This window comes from Hippoglossus stenolepis, chromosome 16, assembly GCF_022539355.2.
Source record: "Hippoglossus stenolepis isolate QCI-W04-F060 chromosome 16, HSTE1.2, whole genome shotgun sequence".
NCBI classification, from domain to species: Eukaryota; Metazoa; Chordata; class Actinopteri; order Pleuronectiformes; family Pleuronectidae; genus Hippoglossus; species Hippoglossus stenolepis.
The window spans coordinates 11,696,334-11,717,077 of NC_061498.1; the positions used below are offsets into that span (position 1 = coordinate 11,696,334).

The following is a 20,744-nucleotide window of genomic DNA, read 5'->3' on the forward strand; positions in this document are numbered from 1 at the left end:
TGCTTCACTCAAAGAGTAAGTTAACATGTCATCGATCAAAGTTGCTGAATTTAGTTTAAGTCCTGTAGATTTAATAATAAGAGTAAAAAGTATTGAGAAAATGTGAAATCTCCCAAAATATAACAGAGTTTATCTTCATTTTATTCATGAGGTGAAGAGAAGTGGACTGTAATCCTGGAAATAATGGTCTTGTTGAAAGTAGTCACGTCATTTGGTTTTATTCTGGAATTGTTCTGATCCACACTGGATAGAAAATAGATATTATTATTTATTACTGACTTTGCTGCTTAAGACACATTTTATGATTAGTCCAAAGAGTTTGATCAAATAAGAACAGCATCAGAAATCACTGCAGGAAGGAGCCTTTATTGAACATAACAGAAAACCATCACAGAAGCTGGCTTGAAACCATCATGGTGAATTCTGTTCATATACATTTTAAATGTGGGATGTCATTGTAATTATATGAAATGACACTTTATGACTTGAAGCAATAGTGAAGCAAAATCCAAGCTGCAACATTGATGTTGTCATGGATCCACTTCAGATACACACGGGCTCACCCAGAGCAAAAAACAACACCTCACTGCGACTGTCAGCGAGCGACAGAGGACTGCAGGAAAAAAACACACACACACACGCAACACACACACACACACACACACACACACACACACACACACACACACACACACACACACACACAGTGTGTAATAATGATAAGAAATTTACAAATTATCATAAAATAATATATTTTTTATTTCTAAATTGAAAAATCGAAAATATTAAAATAAAACACTACATAAAAGCCAGATTGAACAGGTAGGTATTTTCATACATGTGCACTAATTTAGTGCAGAATATAACATTAACAAAAAAATAGTTTCCTTTGGGCTTTTCTCATCATCACTCTTTCTGATTATGAGTGAGAAAACCAAGGTGATTTGTTTACCTGCCATATGTAGCAACAAAGTAGGAGCTCTTTTCGTAGTTTGCACCAACTGAGTCCAGGTCACTGGCCAAACTTTGTGCTGTGTCCCTTTCAGACTGGGAAGTTACCAATCCATCAAAGCCCCGTACATACACGTTACTTTCAGCTGAGTCAACGATGTAAATCTGCAAGAAAACCTTCATTATCTGCTGGAGTTTATGGAGACATCACAAAATCACTTCAAACAGGATCAAGGTGATGATGGATTTTCTGTCTTGACAGTTTTTGTGCTGTAGTAGCTTACATTATCATCGGTCGGAGTCGGGGGGGAGGTTTCCTGATATTTAAGTGGGAGCAACACAATCACATCGTAGGCAGCCGTTTCCCAAGTAGTCTCATTAGGGATTCTAATGCCAACGTGTTCTGGCATGTGAATTTTTGCTCCTTAAGAGAAAGACATTAAGGAAATTCATTTTTTGGAAATGTCACTAATTTGAATTACATAACAAACATCAAATGTACACAAAAAGCATAAAAAATACATGAACATATGTATGAGTTGTATGACTTGAATATTGATTTTAGAAATGTTCAAGCATATCTGCTCTCTGATCACAAAGTCCAGTAATTGTAATGTCACTTCACAGCATATTTGAGTTTTACCACAGGGTCAAACAAAAGTGCTATTAAATACAACTCTACAAATGGAAATAGTTGCAAAAGATTTAGCAAGTAAATTATTTACTTCATACTTATATTTCTTTAATGGGTATTTAAGTGCAAATACATGCATGAATTAATGTATTTTCTGCTTGTCCAAGCTTATACTCTAATTATTTTGTGCTCAGGTCTCACTTGAAAGTAAAATCTTGATCTCAACTAGACATATCAATACTTTGATACTCTCTAAATAGTAATAAATAAAACATCACTCAGATACGTACCATTTTCATTGGCACCATTGAAATATTCATCTACTCGTTTGAATCCGTTAACAAATGCAGTGCCAATGGAAGAGGCTGTCTCAATAGTTGAAGCCCACTTTGCAGATTCATAGTGACGGACCTGAGGGACAAGAGCCAGAGGATTGTTTAGTTTTTTTTAGTTTCTGGCATCTGAAATATGAAAATGTTTCTTTCTTGTTCAGAGTCACTCACCTCGAAATCCTCAGTCTTACAAATCAGATCAAACAGAAGACACTGCTCTGTCTCAGAACAGACGCCTGACTTGGAGGAGTATCTGTGAAATTATAGAGCAAAGACATTAAGAGATTCATAAAATGATGGTAAAAATCACCTGCAATGTAATTCGTAACTTCATTTATCCTCCAGTTTTCACTCTGCAGCTTTTGCTTTCTGCAGACTTCTGCTAAAAGGGGATTTAATCCAGGTTTCTTACCCGACTCTGGCCTCAGCTGTCAGCACCAGCAGGAGGCCAACAAGCCCTGAAAGAAGCATCCTGGGACACACACAGTGTTTTCATTCAGAATCAACATCCTGATTTTGTTCATCCAGTGAAAAAAGTCTTCACACAACATTCAAGCTCAACTCATACAACCAGAAATCTCTGTTTAATGATTTAATCCGTACTTACATCATGGCAGACTGGTTCATCTGAAAACTGGATCTTTGCAGCCTGGTCCAAAGCAGCTATTTATTCACTTTCTGGTGATGAAATGAAATGTCGCCACTCCCTGAACCAACAACACAAACCACACAATCATCATTCTGATATTTGTAGATGAGCTCAAAGAAGAGCTGGTTTGATCAATACTCTGTGCCAGGGACCAGTGTCGTTCCAGGGATTCAACATTGAACATCAGGCAGTTTTAATACTCAGTTCTGGTTGAGAAAGCTGGAGACTTGTCATGTATGACTTTTACTTACATCAAATAAGGAGTCATGTCTGTACATAAAAAATGAGAAAAACGTTATCCCTAATCTGACACACTGCAGTATGCTGCAAGTTCTGTATCCATGCTGGTTTCACAAGTCACTATGGGAAAACACAAGTTTTCTTCTTTTAGACATCTTCTGTCATATTGTTTTTCCTAAATACTGGCAGCTATTCTTTTATGTTTTGTCTTTTGAATAGTGTTTTTACTCTTCAGGTTTAATAACAGTAAACCTCAGACAAAGAATGAGGTGTTTGTTCACTTTGACTTTGATACAACATGTTGCTCACTGTTTGTCACCTATGCCCACCTCACCTGTCCAGTACTCTGCTGCTATACATGACACCAAATAAGAAAATATTGTCATAAGGTTTAATAATCTAAATGTCAACCTTTGTTTCGCTCTTGTCACTTGCAGGTGTAATATATCTCTTAGAGTGACCTGATTTATTTTCCTGGTTCCTCTACAATCAAACCCATATAGACGAGGAAGCCCTGGTGATCTGTCAGGCCACAAGGATCATTTCAGCTGTTATAAACTTAAAGGAGTAGATTGAAAGTCCATCGTTTAAATTACAATCTTCATAATATTTGTTTTATCAATGGATACATTTGGATAACGGAAACATTTCCTTTTTGAATAACATAAATATGAAGCATGACTAAAAGTTAAACATTTGACATTTGAGGATCTGCAGACCTCCTGTCCTGAAGAGAGTTGACTGTTAGCACTGCTGAATTTCATTTGGACAGATACAAGGTGACAACCTCTCAAGAAAACCTGCTTTGCTGTTTAATATTTAATTCAAGTTTTACATATTATTTAAGGACATTAACAAATCATATTTAGAACAAACACATTTTCAATCTTCTTAAAGTTAGAACAAAATGTTTTATTTCAAGTCAAATATCCTGAGGAAACTCCCAGAAGGGTCATCTCAGGTTTGACTTTCTATTATAAGCAAATTCTGCTTCACATGAATTATAATATAACCACTAACTACTTCATATAATATCATATTGAAAGAAGTGGTTTTATAAAACTGTTTAAGCTCCACAAACAACTTCATTATTCGTGTTTTGGGAACCAGCATCAGAGTAATTTAACAGTACAACAACAGCTAAGTGTGTTGGAGCTGCTTGTGTGTATTTACTTTTCTATTTGTTGCAGCTTGTAACTTTCCCCAATAGCACAGTGTTTGAGCTAAGCTAAGTTAAACATCCTGGACTGAGATGTTCAAACCTCGGGTCAATTCAAATGTATTTTATCTTGTTACTGAGGTTATTTCTTAACAGATATAATCTTTGTTTTAGTTGCTTTATTAAAATATATCAGCACTTGTTGTTTATGTCACAAAGTGTATTTCTTGGAAATTATATTATTGAATAAAAGCGTTTAAATTATTGACAGACACAGAGCATCTGCTTTAACACAGAAATAACTGTAGCCACTTTTCAGTCGTCCAGCACAATGCCTGTTGTCAAAGACAAGATGTGGGCAAGTGGTTGTTATATTGACTATATTCATTTTGAAGAAATGCAGATGGGAAAGCATTTATTTTGATGAAAGCTATAAGCATTCATAAAATTTCAATCATCATTATTTTAGTATCGATCATCCCATGACATACTTTTATGAATATTTTTAATATAGAAATGTTTGTTTTCCTCTAATGATTTTGTGCATTTTTTCTTGTCATGTATTTCTCCATTAACCTTGATGACAGAGTGAGAGAATATAGAAAAACACTTTGACAGGTCTGATTTCATTGCTTCACTCAAAGAGTAAGTTAACATGTCATCGATCAAAGTTGCTGAATTTAGTTTAAGTCCTGTAGATTTAATAATAAGAGTAAAAAGTATTGAGAAAATGTGAAATCTCCCAAAATATAACAGAGTTTATCTTCATTTTATTCATGAGGTGAAGAGAAGTGGACTGTAATCCTGGAAATAATGGTCTTGTTGAAAGTAGTCACGTCATTTGGTTTTATTCTGGACTTGTTCTGATCCACACTGGATAGAAAATAGATATTATTATTTATTACTGACTTTGCTGCTTAAGACACATTTTATGATTAGTCCAAAGAGTTTGATCAAATAAGAACAGCATCAGAAATCACTGCAGGAAGGAGCCTTTATTGAACATAACAGAAAACCATCACAGAAGCTGGCTTGAAACCATCATGGTGAATTCTGTTCATATACATTTTAAATGTGGGATGTCATTGTAATTATATGAAATGACACTTAATGACTTGAAGCAATAGTGAAGCAAAATCCAAGCTGCAACATTGATGTTGTCATGGATCCACTTCAGATACACACGGGCTCACCCAGATCAACAAACATCACCTCACTGCGCCTGCTAGTGAGGGACAGTGGACTGCAGGAAAAAAAACACACACACACGCAACACACACACACACACACACACACACACACACAACACACACACACACAAATTTAGTGCAGCAAAATCCTCAAGTTTTCCTTTGGGCTTTTTCTAACCATTATTACTGAGAAAATGAAGTTGATTTGTTTACCTGCTGTATGTATTAGCAAAGTGGAAGTTCTTTTTGTAGTTTGCACCAACTGAGTCGAGGTCACTGGCCAAACTTTGTGCTGTGTCATTGTCAGACTTGGCAGTTAACCATCCATCATAGCTCCGTATATACAAATTCATATCAGGTGAGCGAAGGATGTACACCTGCAAAGAAACTGTCATTATCTGCTGGAGTTCATGGAGACGTCACAAAATCACTTCAAACAGGATCAAGGCCATTATCCTTGACAGTTTTTTTTTGCTGTAGCAGCTTACATTATCATCAGTAGGAGTGGGGGGGTTGTCCTGATATTCAGCTGGGAGCAACAAATGCACAATGTAGACACCCATTTCCCAAGAAGTCTTTTGAGGTACTCTCACAACAACAGGAGTTACTATGTCCATTGTTGTTCCTAGAGGAAGACATTAAGGAAACAACTGTTTTTTTTAGAAATCACGACCACAAACTAAAAGTTCTTAACAAACATCAAACATACACAAAAAGCATTCGAAAATACATGAAGGTATATTGTGTGACTTTAATATTGACAAAAAACATTAATTAATTATGGTATTTTCTGCCTGTCCAAGCTTATACTGTATTTATTTGGGGCACAGATATCACTTGAAAGAGAAATCTTGATCTGAACGAGATATTTCAAGACTCACACACATACACACCATTTTGATTGGCACCATTGATATATTTATACAATCGTTTGAATCCTTTCAATGCCGCAGTGTCAATGGAATAGTCCATCTCGTGTGTTGAAACCCAATTCACAGATTCAATGTGACGGACCTGAGCGACATGAGCAAACATGGTGGAGAGGATTATTGTTTATTTTAAGTTTCTGGCATCTGAAATATGAAATTTGTTTCTTTCTTGTCCAGAGTCACTCACCTCAAAATCCTCAGTCTGACAAATCAGATCGAAATGCAGACACTGCTCTGTCTCATAACAGAGGTATGACTCAGAGGAGTATCTGTGAAATTAGAAAGCAAAGACATTTGGATATATATAAGACGATGCTAAAAATCTTCAATTCCTCATTTATCCTCCAGTTTTCACTCTGCAGCTTTTGCTTTCTGCAGACTTCTGCTAAAAGGGGATTTAATCCAGGTTTCTTACCCGACTCTGGCCTCAGCTGTCAGCACCAGCAGGAGGCCAACAAGCCCTGAAAGAAGCATCCTGGGACACACACAGTGTTTTCATTCAGAATCAACATCCTGATTTTGTTCATCCAGTGAAAAAAGTCTTCACACAACATTCAAGCTCAACTCATACAACCAGAAATCTCTGTTTAATGATTTAATCCGTACTTACATCATGGCAGACTGGTTCATCTGAAAACTGGATCTTTGCAGCCTGGTCCAAAGCAGCTATTTATTCACTTTCTGGTGATGAAATGAAATGTCGCCACTCCCTGAACCAACAACACAAACCACACAATCATCATTCTGATATTTGTAGATGAGCTCAAAGAAGAGCTGGTTTGATCAATACTCTGTGCCAGGGACCAGTGTCGTTCCAGGGATTCAACATTGAACATCAGGCAGTTTTAATACTCAGTTCTGGTTGAGAAAGCTGGAGACTTGTGATGTATTGACTTTTACTTACATCGAATAAAGGTCATGTCTGTACATAAAATGAGAAAAACGTTATCCTAATCTGACACACTGCAGTATGCTGCAAGTTCTGTATCCATGCTGGTTTCTGAAGTCACTATGGGAAAACACAAAGATTTTCTTCTTTTAAAACATCTTCTGTCCATATTGTACTTTCCTAAATACTGGCAGCTATTCTTTTATGTTTTGTACGGAATAGTGTTTTTACTCTTCAGGTTTGATAACAGTAAACCTCAGACAAAGAATGACGTGTTTGTTCACTTTGACTTTGATACAACATGTTGCTCACTGTTTGTCACCTATGCCCACCTCACCTGTCCAGTACTCTGCTACTATACATGACACCAAATAGGAAAATATTGTCATAAGGTTCAATAATCTAAATGTCAACCTTTGTTTCGCTCTTGTCACTTGCAGGTGTAATATATCTCTTAGAGTGACCTGATTTCTTTTCCTGGTTCCTCTACAATCACACCCATATAGACGAGGAAGCCCTGGTGATCTGTCAGGCCACAAGGATCATTTCAGCTGTTATAAACTTAAAGGAGTAGATTGAAAATCCATCATTTAAATTACAATCTTCATAATATTTGTTTTATCAATGGATACGTTTGGATAATGGATACATTTCCAATCTGAGTTAAATCACTATTATAATTAAGTGAATAAGAAATATTGACACTGATGTTGGCTGAAGTTGGTATGAACAAGTATAAGTGTTATTTATACATTTAAACCTGTTAAACTCAAATAAGATGCAAATCTTACATTGATATTAACTTAAATATGAAGCATGACTAAAAGTTATATATTTGACATTTGAGGATCTGCAGACCTCCTGTCCTGAAGAGAGTTGACTGTTAGCACTGCTGAATTTCATTTGGACAGATACAAGGTGACAACCTCTCAAGAAAACCTGCTTTGCTGTTTAATATTTAATTCAAGTTTTACATATTATTTAAGGACATTAACAAATCATATTTAGAACAAACACATTTTGAATCTTCTTAAAGTCAGAACAAAATGTTTTATTTCAAGTCAAATATCCTGAGGAAACTCCCAGAAGGGTGAACTCTCTGAGTCATCTCAGGTTTGACTTTCTATTATAAGCAAATTCTGCTTCACATGAATTATAATATAACCACTAACTACTTCATATAATCTCATATTGAAAGAACTGGTTTTATAAAACTGTTTAAGCTCCACAAACAACTTCATTATAAATGTTTTGTGAACCAGCATCAGAGTAATTTAACAGTACAACAACAGCTAAGTGTGTTGGAACTGCTTGTGTGTATTTACTTTTCTATTTGTTGCAGCTTGGAACTTTCCCCAATAGCACAGTGTTTGAGCTAAGCTAAGTTAAACATCCTGGACTGAGATGTTCAGGCCTCGGGTCAATGCAAACAGTATTTTATTTTTTGGGGTCTGCTACAAAATCTGGGATATTGTTTCATTAGTGTTTGACTAATCCTACAGACAGACAGACAGACAGACAGACAGACAGACAGACAGACAGTCTCGTAACCTCATTACTCAATGTAATATTGATACAATCATTATCAAGTCATTATAATAAAAAAAAATGTTTTTGTAATTAATGTTTTACCAGCAGTTAACCCACTAGAGGAAATGTAGCATACACTGTATATCCGCAACAGCCATCTTATGCTACTACAGTCTATATTATACATTTATTAGAGTGTTTTTCCAGATTTGTACACACACAATAGAATGAACAGAATATTGGAAACACCACTTCATCTTTACAGGTTCATCACTTGTCTGTGTGCTAGAGAAAAGAAAGGGTTTTAACTGACGTCCCATCTTCATTGTGAGAGACTGCAACACATTCAATTCCTCAGTGGAAATACATTTGACACTGTCAGAAAGTTTTTTTCACAGTATATAAAACATTTGAATTGCTGGCAACTGGACGTGTTTTATTTATTCAATTCAAATTTACAAAATTTCAAATGTAATGAACATGATGATGTCATAGTGAAGTTGACCTTTAACCTTTTAGATACAAACTATCAATACTTCATCATTTTATGCAATTAGATACATTTTGTCATTATTATTTTCTCTTAAATCTCACCTGCAATTTATCTCTGCAGGTGAGAACTCGATTATTTGAGAATTGACATGCTGAGTAAGAATTGAGAGGAATATTTCCCTCACTTGACTATATCTTATGAATATTTTGCAGTGTCGATAAAAAAACGCATATTTTTTAAATATTAATTTCTAAAATGAAAATTATATTTGAATGAAGATAAACAATGATAAACAATGTCCCTAATGTATATTACTGAATACCCGGAAGTGCTGGGCTGTATGTGCATGGTGTAATAGTGTCATCTGGTGGAATTGTTGAAAGGTGCAAATTCCTAAACCAGCTGACTTAGACATATTTCAGAATTGGTTAACACATTTGGATGAATCAAGAAAAAACACAAACAAATCAGTTTAGGAAGGTAATTTTATTGAATTTAACAGAAAAACCTCATCACGAGGTGGATTTAAATTTTGAATTTTATTTTCCAAGTCCGGGCTGTCTCCACAAGCTTCTTTATGTGACGCAATAGGACTTGAAGTTGTTGTGAAGGTCCAGCTGTTCAGTCCTGGCTGGGACACGCTGGCTTCCCCTCAACAACAACCATCACCTCATTGTGCCTGTCCATTATGGTCATTGGACTGCAAACAAACACACACACACACACACACACACACACACACACACACACACACACACACACACACACACACACACACACACACACACACACACACACACACACACACACACACACACACACACACACAGTTTTCCTTTATGCTGTTGTCATTATTCTTTTTGACAATCATCGAGAAAATAATGGTCGTCTGTTTACCTGTTGTATCCCGCAGCATAGCGGGTGTCTTTTCTGTATTTTGCACCAATGGCGTCCAGTTGAGTGAACAGCTGGCCAAAGGCATTGTTGATAGAAGAGGTCGTCATCCATCCACTGTAGCTCAGTACATACACTGTCATGTCAGGCGTGTCATGGACTTTCACCTGCAAGTCAACTCTCATTATCTGCCAGGGCTTATTGACCGATAACCAAGTCAGTATTCATTCTTTTGTGGGCTACAGATGCTTACCTTGCCGTCAGTGGGTTTGGGGGGGCTTTTCTGATATTTATCTGGCAGCAAGAAACTCATTGTGAAGACACCCGTTTGCCACCAACTCTTTTGAGGCATATTCATAAGAACCGGAGATGTCATGTCAATTACCACTCCTAAAGGGAGAGCACAAAACACATGTTTAGAAATGCCACAAATTATATAACAATGATTAAATGCACGCAGGAGGCATGATAAAATATATAAACATATGCATTGTTGTTCTGACTTGAATATTTAATAGTATCTCTTCTCTCCGATGACAGTTAAGCACAGTAATTATTAAATTGTGTCACAGAATAGTTGAAGTTGTAGTACGTCAAGCTCCAGCAGAGGTCAGGAAAAACCGGCATTCGATTTAGTCTCACACACACACACACACACACACACACACACACACACACACACACACACACACACACACACACACACACACACACACACACACACACAAACCTTGATCGTTAGAACCTCTGATGTAGTCAAATAGTCGTCTGAACATGTTCATTGCAGCAAATTCCATTAACATGGATGACTCGCTAGTTGAAACCCACTTCACGGAGCTGTAGTTACGGACCTGAGGGACATGAGAAAACATGGAGGGTTTTTTTATTCTTTTATTTTTTACTTTCTGGCATCTGAAATACTCAAATGTTTCTCTCTTGCTCAGAGACACTCACCTCCAAGTCATTAATCTGACAAATAGGATCAAACAGCAGACACTCCTCTGTCTCAGTGCAGAATTGTAACTGAGAGGAGTCTCTGTAAGAAAATAGAAGGGAAACTATTTACATGCCGCAGACATGAAGAGGAGTACAAGATGAGGCAATAATTTAACTAACCAACTAAATCTTAAATCTTAACTATCTTTAACTTAATCCAGGTTTCTTACCCAACTCTGGCCTCAGCTGTCAGCACCAGCAGGAGGCCCACAAGCCCTGAAAGAAGCAACCTGGGACACACACAGGTCGAGTGTTTTCATTCAGACTTTACAAGATTGATTTTGTTTATTCAGAGAAAAAGGGACCGTTACACAACAGCTCAGCTCATACAACCAGAAATATGTATTGATTTCCATCCAAGACAATCTAGAAATTAAAACTGTACTTACATTATGGTAGAGTGTTGAGTTCTGGGCATCCAAAAATGGAATATTTGCCACCTGGTCGAAAGCAGCTATTTATTTACTTTCTGGTTATGAAAGAAAATCTGACCACTCCCTGTGGACGGTAAAGACCAATGAGGAACCAAAGCAGAAACAAGATCGTCTGGGAAGAATAAAGGGGGCTTAATAATAGACCTCTGAAATCATTGTCCTTTGGGAGAACTGTTTGATAACAGGAAACTATGGAAGAAGAGTTAAGAGAAAGAAAAGAGGCGAGGTGGATTTTCATTTTGCTTTTCAAAACTTAAGTGGAAATGTCAAGAATAAAGTGAAACTAAAGTATTTTATTAGAGTATTTTCAAATTTTTAATACTGAGACTAAAGTTGATTTGTCGAGAATAAACTTGGAATTTTTAAGATTAAAGTCAAACCATTAGGAACATATCAAACTACTTATGTAAATACATGTGACTTTCAACAAAATGCCTCTTGTAGATGATTTTTTTTAAATTGAACTTTAGAATCAGTTTTAATAACCAGAAAAATCTCCCTTCCTCGGATTTAGTTTGACTTTATTATCAACATTTCCACCATATTCTCGTAAACGTAAAAGGAAAAACTCCTCTCATTCCTCCTCTCATTTTTATCCTAATGCTTGACCCTTGTACTCTTCTGTAGTCAACCTTAAACAAAGAAAGACTGATTTTATACAACATGTTGCTCTCCGCTCCAGTTTGTAATTAATGTCCCCTCTCACAGCAATACTCTGATACAGGTGATACCACACTGGGAAAAAAGCAAGTCAAAATAATTAAACTTGCGAGTATAACATATATTTAAAATGACTTCAAAATTCGGATAAGGAAATAAACGAATAAATAATCCGCACACAGAGTAGCTTATTTAACAGGACAGCCACATCAGGAGGCACAAAACGTGACAGAAGATTATAGCATGTTTGGGGTCGTTTTGTTAACTCTTGTAACGTAAGGGGACACGTCTAGTTCACACGAGATGTCTATTGTCCGTAATGTCGGCACAGGTCACATGATACGCTATGTTTATTTCTTTGTACATGCATAACACCATGTTCCCATGTGTGTTCCCATTTTAACAACATGCATTCAGCTATAAAACAAAAGGCCCAGTAACACCCATATGCACAATAGACAAGAAGGTTACCTAATAAAGGATATTGATAAAGATGGTGACAGTAAGTAGTAGTAGCAGTGGAAGATTGTTAAAATAAAGAAAACAACCAACTATACAAACATTCTTTTCTGTGGTTGTTTTAAAACAGCAGGTACATTTTGTGTTTTGTTTCCATCTTAATATAGTTAAATACTGGACTCACATAGGACAATTATAAATATTATGATTTTGGGGGGTACTACGTAGAGTATTCATAAAAAATTTTGGGTAACATTTTGGGCAATTTTCTGAATGTTTTTGGAGATTTGAGGTGGGCCTCCCCAAGTAGTTTTTGAAAAAGACATTTACTGCAGTCTAAGGTTGTGTCAAACGATATTGTCTTTTTTGCTCAATGGTTGAGTGTCTATGGGAACAAATACACCAATCCTGGCCACAGAGCCCTTCAGGTAGTGAGCGAAACTCAGCAGGTAATCTAAGCTGGGGTGAGGGGGCACTTTGTTCCAGGCTTTGTCTGAGGGGAGGACCACTGTCAATCAGAACTCCTGATTCGGACCAAATGTGTGTTAGCCCTCCTGTGTTCACAGTGAGAATCACATTAAATTGGTTAATCTGAAGTTAGTCCTAAAGCATGCTGATAGAAATATTTTGGAAATTGGCAGATTTACAGTATATACAGTACACATACATTGTATATCTATGAAGAGTTGAGTTTGAGGAAACTGGACATGTACTTGAAGACCTTTTCCCACTCATCCAATTAAGGCTTCTTCAGTTTTGACTGCCTGCTCGGGGGAGTCTCAGGTATTTAACCTCCATTGATTCCACTTGTTTGTTAGTGCTCCTGGCTGTTGGAACAACAGTGATTAGAATATTTGGCATCATCGGAAGCCAACAAGGATTTTTGGAGAGTAATCAGGCCAAGAGCGAGTGGATGAAGGGATTAATATGGTCTATACATCTATATAAATACATTTTAACTGATGGGCTAAGTATATATAATGGTATAAATATACTTATACTGATAATATACTTTAGAGTTGTATGACCATTAATACTAACTTAATGTCAATGAGCCTTTCACAGACATATCAGTATCTGCATTTATGTTTGCTGATATAAAAAATGATCTTACAGAATAAAGGTTGCAGAAACGATGTGCATTTATATTTATATTTTACTTTTTCTTTGTTAATTCAAGTTCTATATATGTGGTTGTATTTGTGATTTTTATTTATAATTTTTGACATTACGTTTTTGGTTTAACTGTAAAATATCAATATCTTAACAATACATTTCGATGTATATATATATATTGTTTCTCAGATATCGAAAAACAGATAAAATTAAGCTTTTATCAACTATTTATTCAAAATAATAATTAATTTAAATAAATCTATTCAAGTTTAAATATTTAAACTTAAAATTTAGAATATATTACTACTACTTCTACTTCTACTACTACTAATAATAATAAGAGTTCAGATACAGAAATAAAAAAGTGTTATAGATGATAAAAGAGTAAAAACAAGGTCAAACATGATACAATGTCTAGGAGAAAGCACACCTGTATAAATATGTCTTTAAGAGAGTCTTATACAACTAATACTACTGAGTTGTTCTTGTTGTAGTTTGAAGGCTGTTGTGGCTTAAAGAACTACAACTCCCACACACTGAGTCAGTCCCTGTAACCCATTTAGGTAATCCCTGGATTATTGTAGGCGCAGTGTGACCTGGTCGTGTCCTGTTCTCTCTGAAAGCTGCAGTAACGTCGGTAGCGGGATGTTTTTATATCAATAACTGTGATTATTCGGCGCTGTGGAGGAGGCTGCTCGCTCTGCAGGTTGGTAGATGACAGCACCGCAGACTCTGTACATGAGTTTAAAGGGATAGTTCACCGAAAAAAGTGTTCGAGTCCACAAAACCCTTTGGGAGTTTCAGGGGTAAACAGCATTGCTGCCAAATCCAATACATTTGAAGACAATGTTGGTGTCATCCAAGTGTCCGTAAACCCAGACATTCAACTTTAAAACATCAGCATCAGCATAGTGGTGAGTATAATGAGTGCATTTTCATTTTTGGGTGAACTATCCCTTTAACTCCCTCTGCCGGGATTCAAACTACAAGCGTCTGCAGCACTCTGGGTTCACGGTGACCCTATGGTGTCACCGCGATTTATTTCAATTCACTTTTATTTGTGTACAGCGTCAAAGCATAACATACATTATCTCAATGCACTTTACACAATGAGGTCGATACCTCAAAAACAATTGTAGGGAAACTCAAACGGTTCCAATGAAGCAAGAATAAACCAAAACCAGAGTCGATGTGGGCGACCGTCTGCCCACTGGTTGGGTGGAGCAGAGATTAATGGGGAAGAGAGGAAAGGTGGGTGGAAAATTGAGGAGAGGAGAGGAGAGGAGAGGAGAGAGAGAGAGAGAGAGAGAGAGAGAGAGAGAGAGAGAGAGAGAGAGAGAGAGAAGTGGGTAGTTGTGTAACCGTCATATTTAGGCTTTGACAAGAGAATTATATTTATAGATGTAATGATGTTCAACGATAGCAGCACCCGTTATTAATAACAATTGCAACACCAATAATAATAATAATAATAATGAGAATGATTATTATCATTATTAATAATACAGTATTATTTATTATTATTATTATTATTATTATTATTAATAATAATAATAAAATATGTACTATTATTGTTTTCTGTGTGTATTATGGTGGGAAGTAACTCCAGTGCATTGCCCAGCCACAATGTTGAAGTACTTATATATTATATATTATTTAATGCTCTATTTCTACGTCATTGTATTTCGTTGGGAAATCATACATGTAAAGAAAGGAGGACAATACCCCCCTCCACAGGGCGTGAGGGGTCACTGCGCTTCACGTGTTGGAACAGTGTGAGGGGGATATGATTTATCCCAACTGAACAACTATAGGCTGTAAGATTTTGGAATTAGATGCTGGCCACCACCACCATCATGGTCTTTCTTTCATTCGTCCTCCATTTGTATTTTACTAATTGTTCCCCCACTGTGTTTGTGTTACAGCTGCAGTTTGTTGTCAGGACTTGTGTGGACCAAGGACTCCTGAGGCTGTGGCAGACGGCTCAACATTCCAGTTAATCAGATGAGAGCCAATATAATCTCTGAACAAACTTGGTTCACAGATCCATTGACTTCATTTGTTGAATTATGATTTAAATTAACTGAGTAGAGCAAAAACTTAACACTGACTCTGAGATATTTGCAGTGGAGGCACAATGGAACCACAATGCAAATAACTACCATAACGCTTTAGAGGATTTAGAGGATTCAGTGATCATACTGGGAGAAATGAAAATCATGAAGAAACTAGAATGACTCTCAGTAGAGATCAAACCACATTTAGATCCACTCGATCCAGATTTTTCTTTGGATCTGCACCAAATTGCAAACAATCCTAATTCAGTCCCCTAAACATGCCTGATTTCATATCAACAAGATCCATGATGAGTATTTTCCACGTACTCCTGCAAGCAAACAAGTAAACAAATTAACAAATAGAGATAAGAGCTAATAAAAGAAAAGCCGTGATACCAGTTGCTCCACTTACAGTAATGTCGTTTGAACCATAATCCAATGCAACATATTTTTGTTGTGTTTTTGCACATCCACTCCTATTTTAGATTTTTATTATCCAGAAATTCTTGGACCTGCTAAATTCCCCGACACCCTCATCAAAAGTGACTATGTTTTAAAAAAAAACTTATAATGTTCATCAACAGTTTAAAAAACATTCAAGGCAGCGTTAGAAACCGAACCACTGAACCTCATGTACATGTGGCACATTTAATGAAAAAGACACAAAATGACATCATCCCTGCACAGAATGGCGAATAGAGATGACATCATATTGTGAGAGGAATATCCTTTGAATGACATTTCCCTGTTTACAGCATTTTTTGACTGAGCAATCAGGATCCTGCTGAGCCTTGAGGTCAGAGGTCAAAGAGTCATGGGGACCAGGAGGGTGCTGGTGACCGGATGCTCCTCCGGCATTGGCTTGGCTGTGGCCGCACGGCTGGCTAAAGATGAGCTGAGACGGTTTAAAGGTCAGCCACTCCCTCTCTTCAACTCTACAGTAGATGATAGAAATAGCCACAGCTACCGACAGCCCGTGTGTTCATCGTTTATCTGTGACAGTGGTGGCCACAATGAGGGATCTCGGAAAACGGGGGCCCTTGGAAAAGGCGGCAGGAGCTTCCTTAAACAAGACCCTGGAAATCAAACAGCTGGATGTCTGTTGTGAAGCCTCCATCAGAGAGTGTGTCAACAGCCTGCCGGATAGAAGGGTGGATATTCTTGGTCTGTCCCTTCTCATATATACGCAATTTAAGCTCTTTAAACAAGCCTACAGTATAATAATGTGAGATATCATGCCTTTATAGTGAATAATGCAGGTGTTGGCATGATCGGGCCACTGGAGTGCCAAAGTATTGCTGCCATGAAGGAGCTCTTCGACACAAACTTCTTCGGGCTAGCGCGGCTAGTGAAAGAGGTGCTGCCCGACATGAAGCGACGGCAGAGCGGCCATATCGTTGTGATGAGCAGCGTCATGGGAATACAGGGTGCGTTTCTTTTGGTGTCTGTGAAATTACAGAAGACGGAAACAAGGCGGTGGATAAAAGGTTTCTTTATTTCTGTTTCTACACAGGGCTTCTGTTCAATGACGTCTACTCTGCCTCTAAATTTGCTGTGGAAGGATTTTGTGAAAGTCTGGCAGTGCAGGCAATGAAGTTTAACATCAAGTAATCACATGTCCTCATGTTTAATGCACACACTCATCCAAACCTTAAGTCATCAGTAAGCTGACAATGTTAAAAGCAGTGGTAAAATATGCGTATTTTGAAATTTCACTGTCACAAGGACGACTCTTGTGGAACCTGGCCCTGTGGTGACGGAGTTTGAAAGAAAAGTGTACAAAGATGCCGAGGAGATGGATCTATCAGGGACAGACGAGGAGACGGCCAAAATCTTCCATGAAGTCTACCTGCCATACTCGAAAAAGGTCTTTGCCTCGTTAGGCCAGACACCGGCAGAAGTGGCCGAGGCAAGTGATGTACTGCGATGTAATTGTTTTTCTATTTGGTTTTTAATAGTCACGAAAACAAGTTTTGCAGGTGAAAATGCATCATGTGTGGAAATATTTGTATTATTATCCTGCAGCAAACAATTAAAGTCATCACGGCCAAGGAACCTCCTCTGCGCCACCAGACCAACCGCCTGTACATGCCCATGACTGCACTGAAACATGCAGATCCAACCGGTCGCCTGCCTCTGGAAACCTTTCACAAGTTGATCTTTAAACACGACCGGGTGCTCAATGCTACTCTGGCCTTGCTTCGAATGCTGCAGCGAAGAGGAGGAGACAAATGAATAACTTGGCTGTCGGGTTGCAAACACTATGGATGTTATTCCGAAGGAAACAGTGGCTGACTGTACACACAACTTGTTGTCGCTATTCTTTGAGAATGACGTCCAGCTGTGAGGTGAATGAACATGTTTCTGTTATCTGTGTGAGACAGTAACTACAGTGATAATAGTAATTTGATGTGTACTGTGAGTGTGTACATGAAGCATTTCTCACTGAGCAATATTATAAAGCTTTCAAACTTTCTGCAAACTAGTAAAAATGAATTACTGTGTAATGACAGAAAAGTGAAGTACATGCACTCTTTTGCATGATTTTCTACTCTCATTAATTGAATAGACGATTTGTTATAATGTTATTGCAAAACCGGTTAACTAAGGAATACATATGATCTATCCTATTAGCAGACAGGCTGGCAAACAAACAAAGAAATATATGAGCAATACATTATGACAAACTAGAATGTTACTCCACCAATGAAACCATATCTAAACTCACTCTCTAAGTTCTATCTGTTCCAAAGAGAAAGCGAAAAAGAAATCCGGATACAGATCCACACCAAAATGTCATGGATTTTTCCTTGGGTCATACCACACATGATCAAAGTGTTATTAGTTCATTATTAATATTACAGTTTGGGTTTTATCTTCATTGCAATTTCTTTCAATGAGTACTCATATCCTTTCCAAGAATGCCAATTGATTCCTATCCCAAAGGCTGAGCTGCCCCACAAGTAAAGACCATTAGGATTAACGGCGTGACATTCTCCGTACCACCATCCGCCGAAGTAGGTCTTGGCACAGTTTGAAGAATAAGTGTCCTGGTCCTTGTCAAATGTAGAAAACTTCTGACCGTTATGTGAACTCAGGGAATTTCCTGAAAACAATAAGTGGATAAAAGAAAAAGAATACAGCGCACTGAGCCTTCGACTAGTGTCACAGAAGCTGAGGCTGTCGTTTCACTCACCAGCTCCTCCATCTTTGAAGCCACTGAAGGTGAGCGTGTAGCCCTCGTGCTCTGGACCCACCGTGAATGAGGAATAGTGGACGAAAGCCTTTGCCCCTTCAAAGTCTTCCATTTCTATCCTCAGCTCATAGCTCTTACTTAGAGTTAGGAGATAGATGTTCTCCAGACCTGGAAGAAGCAGTAGCATATGCATAGCGACATTTGTATTCATTTGATTTAAGCAATAGAAATAGCAATTATACCAAAGTCTGAATCATCAGCTTAACTCTCACCCAACCAGTATTCTCCAGATGCTTGTCCAAATCCAGTTCTGTACTGGTCCCATCCACGATAAAAGTTGATGGTGCCATCCTTTCTTCTCTGGAGGATCTGGATTGGAATCTGTTGTTAGGGTCAGTGCTCTAATATAATCTGTCACAGCTATGCTTTAAACAGGAAATATAATATAAAACATATAATTTCACTGTAAGTCAATGCATCTTGTTCAAATCATAGCAATCTATAAAACTGCTGAACTTGTGAGTGATTTTAGCTACAAACTAGAATTGCAATCGTCCCCCTAAAATAAAACCGGCTTTATAATAAGACAACATTATTTCTCTGCTAAACATTGTTAGTTACAGGTTTGCAGCCCCATTTGTTACCATACAGTGGCTGAAAAAGACTATAACCCTTTGAAACCACATTTAAATCCACTAAATCCAGATTTTTATTTAATCATTAATACCAAAATATGTCAGATTTTTTCCATCAAGATTCACACATAAATCTTGCAATGTTAAATAAAATGAAAATACATTTCCTGGATACAACCCTTAGATCCAGATCCAGACCAAAATTTAACTGGTTCTTCCCTGAACCATATTCCACCATGTTTCATGATAATCCTTCCAGTAGTTTGTGCGTCGTCCTGACTTAATATTTTCTTCATTTATGTCTATATTTATGTCACTTTTAGTACGACCTGCTGCTCCATTGGCTGAATGTTTGTGGTAACTTGGCTAATCTCACATTAAATGTTTTTTAAATCACAGAAAAACAACCAATTTTCTACATTTTTGATATAGATATCAAATAAATTAACATTTTTAAGGCTATAACACCAAGTGCTATGAGATAATCCAATGTTTAAATAAACCAAGTTGTTAGTGCATCAAAAATATTAGCTGAACAGCACTTAAATGATAAATAACAAACCCACATACTGTCCATTTACCACCATCAGGTTTGTCCTGACAGCCCATGTCACAGTAGACCTGGACAGGGGAGAGCGGTCCTCCTGGGAAGATGCTGTACACCCCACTATTACCAAAACCTTTGTTGTACACGTCATTGCAGTCAACTGGAAGTAACACTGGTGAGCAGATCGCAGCTGGGATCAGAAGAAGTAAAACAATAAAACCCTGCAATCAAAACACAAAACCTGCTCTGAGCACCAGCGAAACAATGTTTTACACTCCTAATATTTTCATTAAAAACGTCATTGCATCAGTCACACAGAACTCACCATTATTGCTCTAATGCAGTTATTTTGCGGTAATCCTGAATCTTCTGGCTGTTTACATAGAGTAAACAGAGGAGACCCGTCTCTGTGCAAATGCCCGAACACATTGAAGTGTTATTGGATTTCAGGGTATTGTGAAATGACTAATGTCAGCAGCTGGTCACTCTAAAAATAAGATGAGAGTCTGTACATATTCAGAAAGAGGCATGTGAGTAGGTTATTTTTAACCCTCCCTCTCTATCTTCATTTTGAATTAATAATATAGAAAACAGGTACATTTAATGAACATGGAGACAAGATTCCAGCCACCTGCATATCCTTCCTAATGTAATATAATAACAATGAAACTAATATTAACATTGTGAGGCTTATAATTTGTATCAGTCAGTCAATCGAAGAGGTGTCTGATTGTTGTAGCTGTTTAGGCTGCAG

General features: G+C 37.4%; 5 protein-coding genes across 10 annotated transcripts; 1 reads left to right on the top strand and 4 right to left on the bottom strand.

The window, feature by feature from the left end:
• Positions 1 to 350: 350 nt before the first annotated feature.
• LOC118123514 (heme-binding protein 2-like) lies at positions 351 to 2,615 on the bottom strand. Its single transcript, XM_035180954.2, has 7 exons — positions 2,525 to 2,615; positions 2,330 to 2,389; positions 2,089 to 2,170; positions 1,876 to 1,996; positions 1,236 to 1,375; positions 953 to 1,116; positions 351 to 613 (listed from the first exon to the last, which is right to left on the bottom strand). Exons 1-7 carry the CDS (start codon positions 2,542 to 2,544, stop codon positions 544 to 546), a joined length of 657 nt encoding a protein of 218 aa, XP_035036845.1. The 5' UTR covers positions 2,545 to 2,615; the 3' UTR covers positions 351 to 543.
• Positions 2,616 to 4,941: 2,326 nt separating this feature from the next.
• LOC118123490 (heme-binding protein 2-like) lies at positions 4,942 to 6,750 on the bottom strand. Its single transcript, XM_035180908.1, has 7 exons — positions 6,695 to 6,750; positions 6,500 to 6,559; positions 6,272 to 6,353; positions 6,049 to 6,169; positions 5,644 to 5,780; positions 5,369 to 5,532; positions 4,942 to 5,208 (listed from the first exon to the last, which is right to left on the bottom strand). The coding sequence occupies exons 1-7, from the start codon at positions 6,712 to 6,714 to the stop codon at positions 5,139 to 5,141; spliced, it is 654 nt and encodes a 217-aa protein (XP_035036799.1). The 5' UTR covers positions 6,715 to 6,750; the 3' UTR covers positions 4,942 to 5,138.
• A 2,713-nt stretch (positions 6,751 to 9,463) lies between these two features.
• Positions 9,464 to 13,697, bottom strand: LOC118123814 (heme-binding protein 2). The gene is made up of 7 exons (XM_035181429.2): positions 11,276 to 13,697; positions 11,057 to 11,116; positions 10,845 to 10,926; positions 10,621 to 10,741; positions 10,144 to 10,280; positions 9,894 to 10,057; positions 9,464 to 9,696 (listed from the first exon to the last, which is right to left on the bottom strand). The coding sequence occupies exons 1-7, from the start codon at positions 11,302 to 11,304 to the stop codon at positions 9,618 to 9,620; spliced, it is 672 nt and encodes a 223-aa protein (XP_035037320.1). The 5' UTR covers positions 11,305 to 13,697; the 3' UTR covers positions 9,464 to 9,617.
• Positions 13,698 to 14,117: 420 nt separating this feature from the next.
• Positions 14,118 to 18,088, top strand: zmp:0000001048 (retinol dehydrogenase 8). Of its 5 annotated transcripts, none has more exons than XM_035181405.1 (8): positions 14,118 to 14,261; positions 15,481 to 15,550; positions 16,368 to 16,523; positions 16,615 to 16,776; positions 16,860 to 17,039; positions 17,126 to 17,219; positions 17,338 to 17,521; positions 17,638 to 18,088. In XM_035181405.1, the coding sequence occupies exons 3-8, from the start codon at positions 16,427 to 16,429 to the stop codon at positions 17,845 to 17,847; spliced, it is 927 nt and encodes a 308-aa protein (XP_035037296.1). In that variant the 5' UTR covers positions 14,118 to 14,261; positions 15,481 to 15,550; positions 16,368 to 16,426; the 3' UTR covers positions 17,848 to 18,088. The 5 variants fall into 5 exon arrangements, with proteins under 5 accessions (XP_035037296.1, XP_035037297.1, XP_035037300.1 ...); XM_035181408.2 differs by lacking the exon at positions 14,118 to 14,261 and adding an exon at positions 14,446 to 14,469; XM_035181406.1 differs by having other exon boundaries at positions 15,481 to 16,523.
• Positions 18,029 to 20,476, bottom strand: LOC118123802 (microfibril-associated glycoprotein 4). Of its 2 annotated transcripts, XM_035181410.2 has the most exons (5): positions 20,316 to 20,476; positions 20,014 to 20,211; positions 19,081 to 19,177; positions 18,809 to 18,976; positions 18,029 to 18,718 (listed from the first exon to the last, which is right to left on the bottom strand). In XM_035181410.2, exons 1-5 carry the CDS (start codon positions 20,316 to 20,318, stop codon positions 18,471 to 18,473), a joined length of 714 nt encoding a protein of 237 aa, XP_035037301.1. In that variant the 5' UTR covers positions 20,319 to 20,476; the 3' UTR covers positions 18,029 to 18,470. The 2 variants fall into 2 exon arrangements, with proteins under 2 accessions (XP_035037301.1, XP_035037303.1); XM_035181412.2 differs by lacking the exon at positions 20,316 to 20,476 and having other exon boundaries at positions 20,010 to 20,140.
• Between the last annotated feature and the right edge of the window lie 268 nt (positions 20,477 to 20,744).